The following is a 20,132-nucleotide window of genomic DNA, read 5'->3' as shown; positions in this document are numbered from 1 at the left end:
CTCCTTGACAAGATGTTAAATGGAAGTTCCTTCCGCTGTTCTTTGGCTTTCAAGTTTTATGTAAGAGATCCCATAGCAGTTTCCAAAAAGGGAGGTGCGAGCCTTGTTGTTCATGATGAACGTTTCCCCTGTCAGTGAAACCAGTTTCCAGTGTTCAAGGCTGTATTAGCTATGGTATTCCAGCATATATAATAGTTGCTATATTTGCCTATGTAGTCATTGATCTGATTCTCGTGTCACACTGGGGCAAATCAGAAATAACTCCATTGAAGTCTATGAGATCTGCAGGTGCTCAGCACTTTTTAAAATCAGGCCATTCCTACTTAGGCACCAAAATTCATACTAAGGTTCATAACTTTAAATACCCAGCTCCTAAAATTGTACCTACAATTACTGCTAACACAATTCTACTTTTTAGGTCAAGGGGCTCTGGGCTTAACAAGTGTGTTTACAGCAGAGAACTGCTCTGATCCTCAAGTGTCAGAATGTCATTCTTCAACTGACATGGAGAGAGTAGTAGAATCTTAGAAATATTCATAAATCATACAAGTAGTTTATTGGGTGCTTTTGCTATGTTTTAAAATTTCTATATGCAAAAACGTATTTGCTTGCGATGTGCTGCTTTGTGAGGGAATAGGGGCATTATAACTTTCAGACGTCTTTAGGGTGTCAGTTTTTATGGGGACTAAATACTGTTTGCATCTGGCAATAAACACAGGAAATCAGTGTTAGTTTCCCTGGTGCAGATCTTGGTACTGCAACAGATGGGCTATTTGCTACCGCTCCCAGCAGAAGTAATGTGTTCATTCCTCTCCCTTTGACCTATGGAAACCAATGCTGAACAGAACGTTTACGTAACAAGGAACATCTTGCTTAGCTAAGCAGAACAAAAACAGGCAGAACCTAATGGCCCTGAAGTAATAAACTACCTGAAATTGGCAAACATGTTTACAGTACTGTCACTACACCTGCGATTACTGATTTGAGTATTTATTTTTTCTGAATTTTGCTCTCTATGTATTAGCCAAATTGTGGCTCATTTTTAGGAGTAAAATTCTCTTTACCAGTGTTACATTGTTTCCCTGAAGTAATTAAAAATTCTCCTCCTCTGGAGCTTTCAGAAGTTTTTAGGGTCAGGTATCCTTTGATTTGACTTTCTATTTCTGTAATTAATGAATGACTTGAATGCAAGCTGTTTCCATTCAGCTAAGCACTCTTCTTTTTACTCTCCTGATCATAATATAAATAAATATCAAAGGAGCCTGTCAGTCCTAGGTTGCTTCAAAGACTCAAACTTAGAGCTTGGTTGTAATGAGCGGGCATGAATTTCCCTTATTGTTTATCAGGATTACTTTTTGTGTTGTTGTGTATGTATATTCTGGATGAAATCTGGAAGAATTTTAACAATATTCTGCTCAGAATCCATCCCCAAAACTCTCTTTCACTTAGCTTTCTGTTGCTAGTCTCTGATCCAGTTCTATCTCATGAAGAACTGCTCTCTAACAGTCTTCTTCACTGCAGAGTAAATTCGGACTCTAACTTCGGTGTTGCCCCTAACCCACCTCCTGTCCACATACACAATCTCTCATCAAAGCAGACTTTGACTCCCTCAGGGAACTGATGGGCAGGATCCCCTGGGAGAATAACATGAGGGGGAAAGGAGTCCAGGAGAGCTGGCTGCATTTTAAAGAATCCTTATTGAGGCTGCAGGAACAAACCATCCCGATGTGTAGAAAGAATAGTAAATATGGCAGGCGACCAGCTTGGCTTAACAGTGAAATCCTTGCTGATCTTAAACACAAAAAAGAAGGTTACAAGAAGTGGAAGATTGGACAAATGACAAGGGAGGAATCTAAAAATATTGCTCAGGCGTGCAGGAGTGAAATCAGGAAGGCCAAATCACACTTGGAGTTGCAGCTAGCAAGAGATGTTAAGAGTAACAAGAAGGGTTTCTTCAGGTATGTTAGCAACAAGAAGAAAGTCAATGAAAGTGTGGGCCCCTTACTGAATGAGGGAGGCAATCTAGTGACAGGATGTGGAAAAAGCTAATGTACTCAATGCTTTTTTTTTGCCTCTGTCTTCACGGACAAGGTCAGCTCCCAGACTGCTGCACTGGGCAGCACAACATGGGGAGGAGGTGACCAGCCCTCTGTGGAGAAAGAAGTGGTTCAGGACTATTTAGAAAAGCTGGACAAGCACAAGTCCATGGGGCCGGATGCGCTGCATCCGAGGGCGCTAAAGGAGTTAGCGGATGTGATTGCAGAGCCATTGGCCATTATCTTTGAAAACTCATGGCGATCGGGGGAGGTCCTGGATGACTGGAAAAAGGCTAATGTAGTGCCCATCTTTAAAAAAGGGAAGGAGGCGGATCCGGGGAACTACAGGCCAGTCAGCCTCACCTCAGTCCCTGGAAAAATCATGGAGCAGGTCCTCAAGGAATCAATTCTGAAGCACTTAGAGGAGAGGAAAGTGATCAGGAACAGTCAGCATGGATTCACCAAGGGCAAGTCATGCCTGACTAACCTAATTGCCTTCTATGATGAGATAACTGGCTCTGTGGATGAGGGGAAAGCAGTGGACGTGTTATTCCTTGACTTTACCAAAGCTTTTGATACGGTCTCCCACAGTATTCTTGCCGCCAAGTTAAAGCTGGATGAATGGACTATAAGGTGGATAGAAAGCTGATTAGATTGTCGGGCTCAACAGGTAGTGATCAATGGCTCCATGTCTAGTTGGCAGCCAGTATCAAGCGGAGTGCCCCAAGGGTCGGTCCTGGGGCCGGTTTTGTTCAATATCTTCATTAATGATCTGGAGGATGGCGTGGACTGCACCCTCAGCAAGTTTGCAGATGACACTAAACTTGGAGGAGTGGTAGATACACTGGAGGGTAGGGATAGGATACAGAGGGACCTAGACAAATTAGAGGATTGGGCCAAAAGAAATCTGATGAGGTTCAACAAGGACAAGTGCAGAGTCCTGCACTTAGGATGGAAGAATCCCATGCACTGCTACAGAGTAGGGACCGAGTGGCTAGGCAGCAGTTCTGCAGAAAAGGACATAGGGGTTACCATGGACGAGAAGCTGGATATGAGTCAACAGTGTGCCCTTGTTGCCAAGAAGCCTAATGGCATTTGGGGCTGTATAAGTAGGGGCATTGCCAGCAGATCAAGGGACGTGATCATTCCCCTCTATTCGGCATTGGTGAGGCCTCATCTAGAGTACTGTGTCCAGTTTGGGGCCCTACACGAAGGATGTGGGAAAATCGGAAAGAGTCCAGCAGAGAGCAACAAAAATGATTAGTGGTCTGGAGCACATGACTTATGAGGAGAGGCTGAGGGAATTGGGATTATTTAGTCTGCAGAAGAGAAGAATGAGGGGGGATTTGATAGCTGTTTTCAACTGAAAGGGGGTTCCAAAGAGGATGGATCTAGACTGTCTCAGTGGTACCAGATGACAGAACAAGGAATAACGATCTCAAGTTGCAGTGGAGGAGTTTTAGGTTGGATATTCGGAAAAACTTTTTCACTAGGAGTGTGGTGAAGCACTGGAATGGGTTACCTAGGGAGGTGGTGGACTCTCCCTTCTTAATGGCTTTTAAGGTCAGGTTCGACGAAGCCTTGGCTGGGATGATTTAGTTGGGGATTGGTCCTGCTTTGAGCAGGGGGTTGGACTAGATGACCTGCTGAAGTCCTTTCCAACCGTGATATTCTATGATCCCAGTTTGATGTTGCGCTGGCTGTCTCGGCTGGGGATGCAGCTTTCACTCCTGCTGGTAACCCACCATTTTGCAGTGAGGACGGAGGCTAAATCACTTGAGTGCTGGTGGTTCTCTAGTGCCTTCCCACAAATCCCCCTATGTGCCCAGATGGACAAACAAGTTCTCCCACAATTCACTGGGAAAGAATCGGTGGCTAACGCTGAGCACCCCTGGGAAGCTGTGAGTACCTGCAACACCAGTGCAAATCAGGGAGGGCTGAGGGGATTCCTTTCTTCACAGGATCAGACCTTTAGGCAGTAAATTCCTCAGGGGAATGCCCTCGGTGATTTACAAATACATAAGGAGAGATCCACACCTATGACTTCATAAATAATAAAATACTGTTGTTTGAATCCACTCTTTATCCAGCTACTAAATGAATAGTTAAAGTTAGAACATAGAAACGCAAGCCTGAATGAGTCCTTTCAGCCACTACCATTATAGAAATGATTAATAATAATTAGGAAGGGTGTTAACCAAATCGTGTTGAATTAGTAATTTTTCTCACTTTAAACAAGGTTAATTCCAGGGGTATTTTATCATTGGCATTAACAGTAGTATTTCTATATTACAGTAAGTGTGCAGGCCTCAGCTGTTTGTACTGTATGCTGTCTAAGCACTTAGTAACAGAGGGTCCGGTCCATGCCCCAGAGAGCTTACAATCTAAATAGACAAGACAGACAAAAGGGTTGCAGAAAAGGAGCATTACACCCATTTTACAGATTGGGGATAGAGACAGAGAGAAAGTGACTTGCACAGGGTCACACAGAAAGTCTGTGGCAGAGCTGGGAATTGAACCCAGTTATCCTGGGTCAGTGCCTTAACCACAAGACCATCCTTCTCCTTCCTCCACTGGAATTTAGCAAGAGTGAAAACATGACTATAGGGTATGTAAACCAATGACAAAATTAGCTTCTGTAACAAGGGAAGATGTCGGTTTTACACCACAGAATATTGGTTGACGTTTGTAAATAAGGAGAAAAAAAGATTACTATTTTTTTCAGATTTTCAAATTTCTGACCCAGTCCTTCTCCCTAAAGTTTAAAAAAGCTTTGCCATTTACTACAGTGGGAGCAAATTTGGGCCCTTAAACATAAAGGTTCTTGCAGTTAACAGTATAGGAATTACAGTGCAAGTTCAGAACCTGTGACCTGTATGAGTAAAACCAATAACACAATCTGAAGAGTGACTGTCCCTCTAGGAAGGTGGAATCAAGGTTGTAAGTGATAGATTGGTGATAGCATGGACTTTTACGGGATGTGGCATGTTTTACAGATTGAATTAATCCATTTTTTCTAAATGTAGGTTGAATTCATATAAAGGTGAACTGCAGAGCTTGAAACAGTGGGGTTTCTGCATTTTTGTGTGTTCTTGATTAGTATTAGGATATTAGAAATGTACGTTTTGAACTCTAGCTTTGTTTTAGGTTTTTTTCAGAATTCATCAAACTTCAGAGGCACAAATCTAAGCTGCAGGTGTGGCTTCCTACTGAAGATCAACATCCCCCCCCCCTCCCCCTCTCACATGGCAGCTGGTAAATACCCGCTACCCAGCCTCTTAAGTGCCTCTGCCACCTTCCATTCCCCTGATGGAGGCTCCTCTGCGCGCTCTCTTCCCCTCCCCCCCCCCCCCCCGAATCCCTGGCTTTTTGCCTTCCTGCCCAAAATGATGATAATGCAGGAGAGTAGATGAGTAGGTAGAGGAACTTGACTGTCAACATGAAAGGAGGCAAAGGCACTTTAGGAAGAGTCTGTCCAAGGACAGGTTGGTGATCTTTACTGAGTGGAGGCTGCAGCTCAGGTTTCAGCCTGAAGCCTGGCATCACGGGCCTGGTGTCTGAGTTTTGCTGAGCTATATACAAAATAAAAAACCACTAGATTCAGATTTTCACCACATCAAGCTCCAGCTTCCCGTGTTCAAGGCCCTTCCCAAGTCTCCTCCATCCTTCTCTGGTCTTCTCTTACCAGTTCATCCTCTGCCCCTCTGCTCCACCAGCAATGCCAGCTTTGACACCCCCATTTGTCAACTTCTGCGTCTCCATGCCTTCTTCCACTCTGCCTCAACATAGTATGAACTGATCTGTGTCATATGCTCTCCTTCAAATCCTTTCTCAAGACCATTTCTGATGACCTGCAAGTTTAGCAACAGCCAGTGTTGCCTGATATTTATTGACTTTAAACATTTAACTAGTTTTTAAATGACTCAGAACCATTAAGTTGTGCACATATCCAGTCTGCATAACCACAAACATTTATTCTTGACTTCCCTTCCCTCCTTTTCTTTCTTGCATTCACTTGCTCCATCTTCTCTTACGCTAGATCGTAAACTCTTCCAGACAGGAATCATGCATTCCTATATGCTTGGGCAGCACCTACCACACTGCGGCTTTTTTGGTGCTATCGTGATAGAATAATAAAAAGTAAGGAGATTCCAGAACAGGATCTAAGCTTTGAAATCCAAGTTGAAGTTCTCTACCTTTCATAGTTAACTGATCACCCTATCAGTATGAGGCCTTATTGAAAACATATTTTAAAAGCCAGACAGTTAAATAAGCTTTGTTATTTTTAATCTATCAAGATTTGTTGTTCTTGCCTCCAAGAATATCCCAACAGGATAGGTATTTTATACTGAAAGCAGCATTCTACCCAGGATATATCTTTTCCATTCATATTCTAAGCCAATTTATCATCAAAGCAAATTGGAAGTAGCCCCCTTATATCATGGGACAGCTCTTGTGTGTCTTGCCAGACCCTCAAGATATTAGATTCGTATTCATTACGAGGCTGGAACTCCTTAGCAATAATACAATCAGCCTTTCTTGCCTCTTATGATTATTCCTAGTTTATTGCTTTCATACCAGTTACCACTTTCTGCCCCCACTTCTCTTCAACTAGGGACTTATTTTCCTATGCTCAAGATATTTAGAGAACCTGGGCTAGGGAACTTATACTTGTCAAAATTGTCATCATAGTGTATTGGAGAGAAATGTAAATTCTTTCCCTTGTTGCCAAGGAAAGGATGCTCAGAAAGAAAGAGAAGAAAGGGTTGCTCTGCAGTCCATGCAGATGATTTTAATCAGTCTGAATTTAGAAGGCATAACACACAGCAAGCCTCATGGCTTCACACAAACCTTCTACTGCACAGGCACCAAAAGTAGGTGCAATGTCACTTTTCGGAACATGTAATTGTGCAGCCTAGAACTGTTTTCACACTTTTATTAATGCAAGAATAAAATCAGCTGCCAAACAAACTCACTGCACCCAGGTATGCAATGTTTTCAAAGTTCTCTCTGTTACCCAGACATCTTTGACATTTAAACAGCCTGAGCCTCAAGATGATGTTCATAAGACTGTCCACTTTACTTGTATCCCTGGCACACAGTCATTACATAATCCTGAGTTCGTCTGCAGTGTCCTGGAAAATCATTGCCATTTCTATAAAAGGATAATCAAAGCATGGTCTTTTTATACATGAGCCTCTTTCCTCTTACTGTTTTGTGGATTAAAGATGTACTCTAATAAGGCTGTGCATCAAGTATTCATAGATCATGTGTGATTTTATTGGCTCAGAGACCTGGAAAGAGGAAACCAGAGCAGGTGTCAACCAACTTTCAGGCCATGAACTGAATTGGCACAGACAGTTTCTCTGGCTAGGAATGGAGTAAACACAGTGTGGTTTCAAGTGTGTGTTCTGGAAACTATGCAGGACGTTAAAATTGTTTTTAAAGAGGAGTCACAATTTTTGATGTCAGAGGTGCATCATAAAAATGCCACATTGGTACAGTACGTTTCACTAAGTGCAGTACTCGTTGCGAGGCACTAATATATTTTAAACAGTAAATATTTTTGTGCAGAGCTAGCTATAAAAGTAGATACCTTGTCTGTACGCTTATCCCCGAAAGTACAATGAAGCTAAACCACCCTGCTTAGCCTAATACTCAAACTTCCAGTATATTATGTGAGTTGAGAACATCTTTCCTGTGCCCTTCATTTCTTAGGGTTTGAGTCAGATCTGCAAATGTATAGCAACAAAAATAGAACTTCTTCATCTGAGAGCACCAGCAGCCATCTCTGCACCACAGCTGTACCTATGGCAGGATGTGTGCCCTCCAAAAGGGGCATTAGTACAGATACATGTATCTGACACATCTCAAAAAGGGCATAGTGTGCCCTACCCAGCAGTAGTTTACGTACATCTCTCTGAAATTCACATATCTGTGGCCTGTTTTACAAGCATAATATAGTCCATATACTCTCAGAAACACACAAGTTAATCACCACTGATTCATAGCCCAATAGGGAGCCGTCAGCCTACATATGATTTCTATCATTCTTCAGCTCTGAGTTGTGTGCTCTTTTGGACAATTTTAGTCTATTAATGACTTGTCCTAAATGTGACCAAGAATAGCGTTTTTTTGTGATTTGTAACAGCAGACTTGTGGCATCTTATACTGTATTTTTCTGCTGAGGCAGCTACCTCCCCTAGGTGATGACATTTGAGTTGAAAGGCCAGTTTGTGACCTGTCTTTCACTTCAGGTCACACACAGATGTTGCAAACGTAACAGTTACATGTTGGGCTACATGTTGGATGCATGTGTCAAGCTGTCTGGAGTGGTTTGTGCCCTGGTATGTAACAGTCTGCCCTGAGGTTGGCACTCACATTCAGGAGTGGTCTGCAAGCATCACAGGGTAACTTGTAAGGTCTATTTGCATGCAGAGTAAGGTTTTTCCAGTGGTCTTTGGATTACTTTTAAGCAAAAAAGTGTCTTTAAATAATTTTCTCTACACTCTTTAATCATTTAACAAAGAATTTAAAAACTGCTTCACTTTCTAAAAAAGAAATTACTTCAGGGCTGAGCTCTAAAATGGAAATCTTCAGCCCCAAAGGAGAGTTTTTCAGAATGTTGAGAATGTGAAAACAGGGTTGTAATCAAAGTCCCACTGTAATTGTAACAACTGTCACTATCATAAAAGCTATAATAATGGAATGACTAGAACTTTGGGTGCAACTAGTGACTTTTCAGTCAGCCATTTCTGTTGCATCCAAGAAATGAACAGATCTAAAAAGTGTAAAGTCTGTTGCATAATAGCAATGAGGCATTCCAGGTAACTGATTTCAAGATAATCATATCCTCTCATGCCTTTATAACATTACCCAAGGTGTGCTATCCTGCCTTAGGGCGAGATCCTGCTCCCAGCAAAGGTCAGTGGCAAAATGCCTGTTGGCTTCAGTGGGAGCTGGCTATATTTGTTGCTTAAGTACAAGATATGAGTTCGTATGTTTGAGATTACTAAACTGACCTGCATCAGTTGTAATGTGCTCACAAAAATGGCAAACACAGCAGAAAGCTAAAAATCCTTTAACACCAAGTGGATGGAATTCTGTAGTCTCGATATTTTTTTTTAAGACCGAGACTATATACCTGATGTTCTCTTTCAGCTACAGAACAAGTTCTAAAGCTGAGTAAGGGAATACATTTCTGAAGGCCTGGCCATTTAGGTCAACAGAGAATATGGACAAGAGTTAACATCTGTAGGGAGAACTATTATGAAAATCTTTGTTTTTACACAGTAATACTGTTTCACTGGAACGTGACATGGGGATGGGTTGATGTCCCACTGGGAATGCCACAGATGCTAAGAAGTAGGCTCAGATCTGGGAGCAAATTGGAGTTAGCCTCACATGGTCCTACATTGGCCTCTGTTGATAAAGAGCAATATTAACTGAGTTTTTCTGCAGACACCTCTAGGTTAGAAACAGGCCAGATGTCAAATAGCCCACAGTAACATTACAGTTTAGAACAAGAAGTGGACAATACTGAATCCAGTTGTAACTACAGAAGAAATTTAGGGAAGCACAGCATAGTTATCCAAGTTGGAATTTGGGCAGGACAGTAGAGTTAATACCCCAGATTGCCTTGGGTTCTTTAATAATAGCTGAAGGACCTGTATGATCTGATCAAACTAATTTATAGGAGTGGGGTAGGGTGACATCCTGACGAGCTATTTTTGAGAAAGATACTTAACACTTTTCTAATATGTAACTTTTGTGGTAAGACATTAATCTGCAGTCAGAGCAGTTTTGTGCACTGAGAGAGGGAAAGCTATTTATCAGCACCACTTACGCTTCCCGTTTTACATTTTCAAGATGACTTGCTTGCTTACTAACCATGTGCATAGGTCAAAAGAGTTAGCGCAGAGCCAGTTCCAACTGGTTACTGTTTCTCCAGCCAGTGTTAATGTTTCAGCTGTTTCACAGACACTTGGCAGGGGGAGGAGAGTGAGGCGAATAAGCTGCTGATTTGATCTTTGAGCAACCTTGAGAGGGACAGAGAGCAGACAGGAAGCTGTATATGGGTGGTAAGCATATTACTGGACAGGTTTCTAAGCTTCTGTTGTTGCCAGCCCTGCAATCAGTTTCTTCCAATTTCTGTTTAGATTTAGGAAATCCCACTGGAACTATATTAGCAGATATAATCTATCACCCCTTTGAAGATGTGTTCTTCAGTATGTTTAAAGAGGACATCATTAGAAGGTTTTGCAGGCCTGTAGCATTATTACCTGACACTGGTCCCCTGCAGAGTAAATGTTCTGATTTGGTGCAACGGCCGCCGCGCAGTTTTGTTTTTTTGTTTGGTTTTTTTTGCTTTGCTGCTCCGGCCGCCCTGTAGGGGGCGGCGGTGCGGAGGAGGGGAGCGCCCTGCTGGGAGCGGGCTGTGCGCTCCGTCTACTGCTTTGCCGCTCCGGCCGCCCCGCAGGGGTGTGTGTGGTTTTTTGTTTTTTTTTTTTTTGCTTGGGGCAGCAAAAAATCCAGAGCCGGCCCTGCTTCAGACAATGCTCAGTCAGCCTTTGGAACTCGTTGCTAGGGGATATTGTGAAAGCCAAAAGTATAACTGTGTCAAAAAAGAATTAGATAAATTCCTGGAGGATAAGTCCATCGATGGCTATTAGCCAAGATGGTCAGGGGCTCAACCCCATGTTCCGGGTGTTTCTAAACCTTCTGCTTTCAGACGCTGGAACTGGATGACAGAGAATGGATCACTCGATAATTGCCCTGTTCTGTTAATTCCCTCTGAAGCATCTGGCACCAGCCACTGTTGGAGGGCAAGATACTGGGCTAGATGGAGCACTGGTCTGACGCAGTATGGCCGTTCTTATGTTCACTGGTTGCAATAAAAGAATTCACATTGTGTTCACATAACAGGTTTTTTTAACCATACAGCTGTGTGTGCAGAAAGTGTGTGGTTCCACACCGCCAAGCTGTGTTTGTATCGGTGCAATCTGGACAGCTATCCCACACCTGGCTCAGTGGAAGCTGCTCGGTACTCAGCCTTTCCGCAAATCTGGTCACTTGTTTAGAAATCTGTTTTTGAAAATCTTGGCCCTAGTCTTTTAACGTGGTTATAACATCTTGTTCTCATCTCTACGTGGAACACAAAAGTAACCTTCTTAACCGTGTTGTGCTTCAGCAGTGTTAGAATGGGGTTGCCTTAGGCACTGGGTGTAAAGGTAGCAAGGCCTGAGAACAGGAGGCTGACATCCTGGTAAGGGTGGCACAAGGAAATGGGCTGAGGAAAAGGGCTGTTTTTTTTCTTCATGGATTGTTTTCATACAAAGCAGAACTACTGCAGCGCTGAATAGTCAGTGGCCTGTGATGCTGTGTCTGAAGTGTAAGTAACCAAATAAGATAAGCCATTAATCCACCTGTTCTTAAATGAACCGTTTCCCCCATAAAACGATACATCTTGAGGAGGGGAGTGGGCAGATAAGGCCCCCCCCGATGTTGTCTGCCTCTGGGGAGAGCTGAGCATCTTAGGACACCTTGACCTTTCAAGAGAGATCTGCTGTGACTAAGTCTGCGAAGGTTTGCTCAAGAGAGACAGCCCAGCTATGTGGGTGAAAGGTCAGACAGGCTGGTCTGTGCTTAAAGTATAAGTCTACAACCGGTGTTAAGCGAAGTGCAGTTTATGCCAAGCTGTGTGCTCCTAAAACACTCAGTCTTACTTCCAATTCTTAATGTTCAGTAGTGGACAAACTCTGATCTCTTATATCTCTGTGGTTGCCAGAATTGGCCTGGTTCTGAACTTACTGGAGAGAGAGAGAGTTTTCCTAAGTCCCTCTGCTAGTGTTCAGCTTTTCTCTGTGTATAGTGGGGCTGAGTGAAGGAGGAAGGTCTCAGAGTGGTCAATGTTAATCCTGAGTTTTAATGTATGCTGCTTTTTAAAATAATGTAAATGAATATGCATTTTATGTCTAAAGAGTTTTTTCAAACTTTGAAGGTCTCTGTTACTAGACTAATTTCTGTGTGGAAAGGTCTGACTACAGGAAAGGACGTATAGCGGGTGTGTCTAGGGGTTATAATGCTAGTTTTTAGAGTCTGGACCATCTGGCATCACGCCACTGACTTCAATAGCAGAGGGTTTTGCATAGAGAGAGACCTGAACCCACAGATGTGCCATCCACAAACTTCTGAGAGTTAAAATCCATATCTGAATTTTCAAAAACAACAAGGAGTCTGGTGGCACCTTAAAGACTAACAGATTTATTTGGGCATAAGCTTTCGTGAGTAAAAACCTCACTTCTTTTTACTCACAAAAGCTTATGCCCAAATAAATCTGTTAGTCTTTAAGGTGCCACCAGACTCCTTGTTGTTTTTGTAGATACAGACTAACAAGGCTACCCCCTGATACTTAATATCTGCATTTTGTAGCTCAGGCTCGTATCTAGTTTTAGGCCCAGCTTTGACTCCTGAAATATTTTGTGGGGGGACCCTAAATCATTTTGGGCAGGGAGGAATAGACGGTTCCATTGTGAAGTCGTTTTCAAAAACCGGGTTAAGAAACAAATAGGCCTTTGGGGCAGGTCCTCCCTACCCCCACAGCAGTTAGTTGCCAAATACAGTTACCCTGTGCTGACCTAAAGGAACAGTTGCTGGTGCACAGAGATAAGCAGACATTTGGCAAGTGGAGATGCTGTATAAGCTGAAGATGTTTACAAAAAAAACTATCCATTTGAGTTGAAAACATGGGGGGACCATTGCTTCCCACGTGAGAAAAGAATAAGGTGGGTAAGGAGTTTTGTTAGAGTGTATTACTGATAATGGAGAGGACAATGTGTAGTACTTGGAGACCAAATATTGTAAGTGGAACATTCAGAGAGCAAATACTTTGAGAAGGGTCCAAGATCTGGAGAGGACACTTGTTCTTAGGATCCACGAGTGGACAGCTTGAATGCAGCTCACAGGTGGCCTTCGTTCCAAAGGAGACATAGGTGCTGGAACTAGGGGTGGTGCCGCACCCTCTGGCTTGAAGTGGGTTCCATTATATCCAGAATCTATAGTTTGGTTCAATGGCTCTCAGCTCCCTCACTATACAAATTGTTCCAGCACTCCTGAAAGGAGAACAAGTGGATTTTTGAGAATCCTCGAAATTAGAGATGGGAAAGACCTAATAAACCCCCATCTAGTGGATCCTCCACCCTCTTACAGGGTTGCTGTCCCCAGTAAAATCCTTGGTGCTGTGTCTTCTAAGCAGTCATCCATCACTACCTGGATGTGATATTAACACACACACACACGAGCTAAGCCATCTTCCTAAAGAATCTAATAACTCAAGCCGTTGAAGTGGGGCACTGACAGCTCACATTTGGCCCCCTGTTGAGAAACCATAGAAATGTTTCCATTTCTTTTTAATCCCAGTGTCTACAGCATTTTTAAAACAAATACATTCCCTTATTCGCTCCCCAGATACTGTTTCCAACCCAGATAGTGCAGCACCATGTTAATATGTGAGAGCTGTAAAGTGAAATTGACTAAACATAGAGAAATGCAGAAAGTAAGCAAGCAACAGCAATAGAGAAAATGTGACTAATTTAAAAAAAATCAAATTTTATAATCTAAGATGTTAGTAACAAAGGCGAGGAAGCTTCTTTAAAATAGATTTTTAACCTGAGAGTGTCCCTTTAAAGTTAATCGTTTTTGTGGGGGAGGGAGAAAGGGAGGTGTTCAAAGCTTTTTTAGAAGCTACAGGAAGATAATTAACTTGGGGCTCCTGTCAGCCATACTGAGCCATTATGCTTGTTCGTGTGTGGAACATGAGGAAAATCACTTAAAGGAGAATGAGAGATCAATGGAAAATACAGCCCGTCCAGTAGGTTATATCCTTCATGGAAGCAAGAAGAGCAGGAAAGATAATCTCTTTGGATTTCCAAGCATCAGCCATGCACTTTCCAGAAGCATTGCTTTGCTTCCTCATGGTCAGTAAAGCGCTGCTGTGTAAGTTCTAAGTGGTGTCTCATATTATGTCACTGTCTCTTCCTTAGACCGGAAATGGTGCCGCGGCTGGGAGGATTCCCTATCGAAGGCAGAACCGTCACATACCAAACCTGACGTCAGCTGATCTGCCAGAAGAAGAAACAAAAAGAATTGCCAGGATATTTTCTGCCCAGTTGTCCAAAAAGGAATAGCAGAAGTATGCAGAGTGGCTGTGTAGAGAGGAACTGCGTTAGTGCTCATGCTCTACATTTTGGGGAAACTCTGACGCTTTCAATAGGAGGGGGAGAGGGAATGACTTTAACTCTTCTGACTTCAAAAGAACGTCATCCTACCCGCCCCCACCAGGTCAGCATAGAACTCACTCGCCTAAAAGAGAAATAAGAGAAATAAATTCCACTCTCATTGATTTAATGTGTGTAATTGCTCCTCATTTAAATGGGAGTTAACTACCCACGTCAAACAGGGAAGCTTAGATGCGGAGTATCCTCTATTCCCATGGGTCTGTTGGAAGTTGAGGGTGCTGTGCATCTTGCAAGATCAGATCTCTGGAGAAAGGCACTGACTGACTTTAGTAACCTGAACATTGTCATCTGATCTCTGGGAAGCCCCATCTGTGGGAAATTCTTCTAATCACGCTTTTTTGCCTGCTAGGTAATGGAACTTCCAGTTGTTTGGACAAACTACTTTTTCTTGACACACGGGGGGAAAGTTAGAAGCTGTTTCAGTTTTAAGAAAAATGAAATATCTGTTTATTTTTTCCCTGGAGAAAAAGTACATTCGAATCCTCTGCAACAAGACACACAATTGCAGTCTCCATGCAAATGTGCACAGACAACCCAGACTTGGGAAGCTACAGTCATTGTTTTGTATGCTAATGACCTTTTTTAAAAACACGTTGATTTGTAAGACAAATCTGTTGCCTTGAATGCTGAAGTAAGGCTTATTTTTATATGGGTTGGGTAGATTGTAAGTAAAATGTACAGATACTGTAAAATAAATTATCTATGCAAGACTGTTTTGCTAGCAAGTATGGAATTTTGTGGGCAAATTATTTTTCTTATTTTTATTAATTTATGTAGTCATTTCTAATTTTAAAAAATCACAAGTTTCAAGTGTCTCTAGATAACTGATCTAAACACAAACCATGCTAACTTATTTTTAATAAGGTTTGTTTCAATAAAATAAAACTTTTATTTTTGTGCCTTCCTGCTGTTTAAGATGTTATTTTAGAATTGTTATTGTCACATGTTAAAAAGTTAGAGCCTGCTCCTGCTCCCAGTGGAGTCAGCGATAAAACGCCCATTGATTTCAGTGGTGCAGGATTGTGCCTTTAAGCCCAGAACCTTAAAGACACCTAAGTCCTATGGGCATTGAAATCAATGGAAGTTAGGTACCTGAATACCTTTGAGGGTCTGGGCCTTAGTAACTTTGCTGGGAGAGGACTTCGTAAAAGTCATCTGTCTGTGGGAGCCTTTCCCTGAAAATGTTTAGCCTCAGGGAACTGGTTAGCTTGGAAACAAGCAATGATGACTCCTTTGAAATCTAATTTAGGTCCATAGTATTCAAAAGCTACTATATGATGCAGTTTGGGGATCTACACTGAATGAGTCTGTGGCCCTCAGTGTTCCTAGTGGACACATGTCTGTGTCTCCAAACTAATCAGAACTGCCACAAAGGAGCCCCTTGTTGGCAGTCTCAGTAAGGAGGCCAAGGACTGAATGCAGCAAAAAGGCGCAAATCCCCTCTCCTCATCTCTAGCACTTTGTCTACACCAGGAAAAATCAGCTGTGTAATTCACCACTGTTTCAGCTCTCCAGGTTAGATAACAGGCCACAGCTTTATTGGGAATTAGTCCCTATTTCTGCAATCACCAGCTAGCAACAGGTGGAGCTGCACTACTGCAAACCTGCTCTGTTTTGCACTGGTGACGCTTACCCACGTTTCACACAGGGACAAGCTACCCCTCCCTCCCCCCCCCCCCCCCCCCCCCCCGGTCAGATGGTGTTTTTTCTTGTCGACAGCTGAGGTTTGCTCTGGTTTAGCCTAGGCGGTCATAGGTGCTGGAACTTGGGGTGCTGCCAAACCCCTGGGCTTGAAGTGGTTTCCGTTACCTACAGGGTTTACAGTTTGGTTCAATGGCTCTCAGCACCCCCATTATAAGAATTGTTCCAGCGCCCCTGTAAGTGGTCACTAGTGCCCTGTTTGCATCACTACTTCCACTGGGGGATGGTTACAGGTGTGACACTGATTTGTGCCAGTGTGGAGGCAGACTAGCAGGATGTAGTTCAGGCACAATGTGCAAGGCAGCTTGCAGGAAGCTGGCATTGCTGCTGCCCACAGAGTACATGTTCCGATGGAGAAATCTCAGGACATTTAATCTTCCAGGCTCGTGCTGCTTATCAGCGCTGAGTTCAATGAACAGAACGAGCACCGCGAGGAAACTAAATGCCCGTTTCACAGTGCATCAGATTGGCCTTTCTACTCTGAGCCATCCTTGCCGTGGTCCTTCGTAAAATAAGTTCCAAGTCCCAACCATTCCAATGCACTGTCCGACAAACACTTCCATTTTCCAGATTACCAGCCACAATGAATGTTTAGGAGGTGGAGAGCGAGCATAGGTGTGTAAATATCTCTGATGCGCACAACCCTCTCCTCCTCCTCCTTCATGAGAGCAACAGCTTCTTGCCCAGCTCCTATAACATGGGGCAGCACCAGGAAAACCTGGGCTACATTGTGCACGGAGATCTGAGTCACTGCATCCCCTTCACACAACATGCTTGGTGCACTTGTGTTAACATTTTTGGATGTCTTTGGCGCTGTTGTGGACACAGGTGAATAATCAAGATGGAGCATCTTGGAGTTCTGTAAACAGCTGACTTTCCTTACCCTGAACTAAATGTCCTGAACCTAGCAACTCAATAGCTGCTGGCTGGACAAATGTTGGCTGAGTGTGTCCTGAGAGGCTGCTAAATACCAGTTGGAACAGGAGCACCATCACTGAGCAAAGGACCAGAGGAAGGCTGCCTGTGTGCGAGGACGGCTGTGTTGCTGTAGCCAGTTACAAACGTTCCTCCTCTTTATATCATCCGCTGTAACCTGTAGAGCAAGCAGTTCCTGTTGCTGGCCTGAGCTAAATTCACTGAAATACATGCAGCAGAACAGAGGCAGCATGTAATTGTTTGACAGCAATACATGCACTACCATTGGGGATGCCAAGGGCCGAAGTGTGGTGAGCGTTTATCAGGAAAAGCTCTGTGTGTGCTCATCAGGCTGAGAGGGGGGCATCCGGCACAAAGGGGACCCAGGCTCACTGCACTACAAAAGCAGACTAACCCCTATTAAATGTGAGCTGCAAAGGGGAATAAATGGGTTAATGCCCCTTGCGGGATATAAAGAGAGCCAGAAAGTCCATTTCCTACCATACGCACACAAGTGGCGGGGGGTTTTCCCTGCTAGTTTTTTTGGGGTGTTGAATCTTTAACAATGACATCTTTTCTCCCTAATGCTTCTCCTGCATGTGAGTGGTAGGTGTTAACAGCACAGCAGTGTAAACATTAAGCCGTCTGACTAAAAAGCACTCCCCTCAATCAGGTTTCACGTGTGTGGCATCTCTCTGATTTCCTGGATGATTCTTCAGGGCTTGGCATTGTACTAAATCAGCAGTATGCAGTGGCATTGAGCTGTGCCGCAGCAAAGCCATGAGAAGAGGCTGCCTCTCCCATCCACCTGAATGGAAGCCTGGGGCCAGCCTCCCGTGGCATGACCTTCTGTCCCAGGTGGACTCTTGTTCTAACCCCCTCGGTTTGAATGGGCAGAGGGAGAGGAGAGTGTTTTTCCTGGCCTAAATCCTCCCAGTAACAAGCCCTTGGCAGGTCAGAGACTAGAGAAGGTTCTCTAGTCCCTCCATCTTTTCTGCACTTGAATAGAGACTGGGCAGTGGGGACTTCTCCCTGCCTGGCACCCTGCCCCCAGCAGCAAACAGGGACTCCCTCTCAGACCAGTTTCCCCCACTGAGCAGTGACCACCAGAGCCCCAACTCTTTGTTCTTCCAACCAGCGGAGCCCTTGTTGGACAGACTCTAATATTTCCGAAACAGAAGCCCTGGGGAGAATACACCACCAGGACTGGAAATCAGTAGAGGAGCACGCTCTTATAGCCTGCCCCCCCCACACACACACACACACTTCTGATTGGCACAGCTGGCCACACATGGGGTCAGAGAGAATATTACGTCATAGTGGTTCTTCCCCTGGAGTGAACCCAGCAGCTGAAATCTGCCCACGTCCATGTGGGTAATTGCTCCCAGAGCAGCCTCCCATAAACAAACACCAGGGTTAGCTTAGGACTGGGACAGGTGGACAGACTTTGACATGTGGGTTTCATGCTGAATGTCTGCGTCACCACAGGCACGTGACTGCTAGTGCCCTTTTCGCTGCCCTGGCCCACTGACAGTTTGGTCTTGTCTTCCATTTCCTTTGCTGTCCCTGCCCCTTCTCCTCATTGGGGATCTGTCATGTCTGCTTTCTCTGGGGTTTGGCTCTTAGCTCCATCCCTCAACCTCTTGCACCAATGAAAGGAGCAAATAGGTGCATGACAGCCTGGTCAGCTGCTAACATCCTAAGAAATTAATAGTCACCTATGAGCTTCATCAGTGCCCTTAAGCTACATGCCATGGCAAATTGGCATGTTGCAGCAACAGCAGGGATGGAACCCAGTTCCTCCTCCTAAAGCGTAGGCCCCCTACCACTTGACATAAAGGAGAATCTCCATTAGCAGTATATGGGCATTGACTCTCAATTATGCAGTTCTGATTCTCTCCAGTAACCACAGGTGGTGAATTTATTACCATTTCAGGAAAGAGGGAGAAAACAAACTCCACGTTATCTGCACCCTTGGATTTCCCAGTAAATCTTCTGTTACTTTAGTATTTGTTATTGATAGTGCCGAGAGAGTGCTAGGTGCTGTACAAACATAAAAGAACTGTCCCTGCCCCAGAACATAGAGGCCATTTTTCTATTTAGAATACTATGTGTCTGGCTTCTGGACTGTAAGTTCTTGGGGCAGAGTGTGACTTTCCTTCTCATATTGTAGTGATGAGCAACATATAATAAAGTCATAATAAATCCATCTGAGGGCAGTGGTCCAGATGTACCCGAGCCCGTTTGTCTAGAGCAACTTCCATCAAAGTGCTTTACAACCATCAGTGAATTTAGTCTCACACTGTGAGGTGGGCAAGTATTATTCTCCCCAATTTAAAAATGGAGAAACTGAGGCACAGATGGATGAACACGACTCACCCATTATCACATAGCAAATCAGCAGGAGGGCCAGGATTAGAACTCAGCTCTCTTGATGCTCTCCTCTGTGCTTTAGGCACAAGACCACCCTTTCCCTGTACTGTGTGCTCACATGCCACATCAGCGTCCAACTGTACTTCAGTTAATTTCACAGCACGCATAGGGTAATAATAACAACACCTAGCTCTCATATAGCACTTTTCAGCAGCAGAGCTCAAAGCATGTTCCCATTTTACAGATGTGGAAACTGAGGCAGGGGGCAGCTGAGCTGCATTAGCATTACATGGAACGCTGGATGGCCCCGGGATGCAGTATTTATGTTCCTTTAAGTTACCTGCAGTGTTTTGGCTGGAAGCTGAAGTGTCCCCAGCTGTCCCCTCCCCAGACCAGGAGAGCAGGTGACTGGTGTGAATGTTCACACATGGTCCTGCTGACACTTGTAGCCTTTGCAGTGTCTCCCCCCTCCCTTGTGAGTTGGGGTCACTTGGTCCATTTCGAATAGTACGTTATCAGTAGGCGTCTTAGGTCACTTCACAGAACCAGCTTCTGCAAATAGCTGGAACAGTTGCTGGGGTGAGCTGAACTCCAGGCTCACTTGCTATGAACGTATCTATTTTCATACCACTAGAGGCTACCTCAGCCCAGTCAGGCCGCTCTGGTTTCACCCTGCGGATGGAGAGATGCAACGGAGAAGTTCCAACTCAGGCGCTGAGCCAGCTGTGGTCACCAGAGAGTTAAATTCACAAGGGTTCACGTAAACCCAAACTCACCAAGGTTTACAAAGCTGAAACAGCCACACGTACAT

At 44.0% G+C, this 20,132-nt stretch overlaps 1 protein-coding gene across 5 annotated transcripts in view; it reads left to right on the top strand.

The window, feature by feature from the left end:
• The window catches only part of C2CD3 (C2 domain containing 3 centriole elongation regulator), an 81,960-nt gene extending 66,724 nt beyond the window's left edge, over nt 1-15,236 (top strand). For 4 of the 5 annotated variants that reach the window (XM_008172295.4, XM_042850676.2, XM_042850679.2 and 1 more), the window contains one exon: nt 14,078-15,236. In XM_008172295.4, the coding sequence (XP_008170517.2) occupies nt 14,078-14,221 (144 nt within the window). In that variant the 3' untranslated portion in view covers nt 14,222-15,236. The remainder of the gene's footprint in view (nt 1-14,077) is intronic. The other variant, XM_008172623.4, reaches the window with a different exon arrangement.
• The last annotated feature ends 4,896 nt before the right edge of the window (nt 15,237-20,132 follow it).

The sequence above is a fragment of the Chrysemys picta genome, chromosome 1, assembly GCF_011386835.1.
Source record: "Chrysemys picta bellii isolate R12L10 chromosome 1, ASM1138683v2, whole genome shotgun sequence".
Lineage (NCBI taxonomy): Eukaryota > Metazoa > Chordata > Testudines > Emydidae > Chrysemys > Chrysemys picta.
The sequence above is the reverse complement of the archived record's forward strand: the minus strand, read 5'-3'. Positions and strand labels throughout refer to the sequence as shown.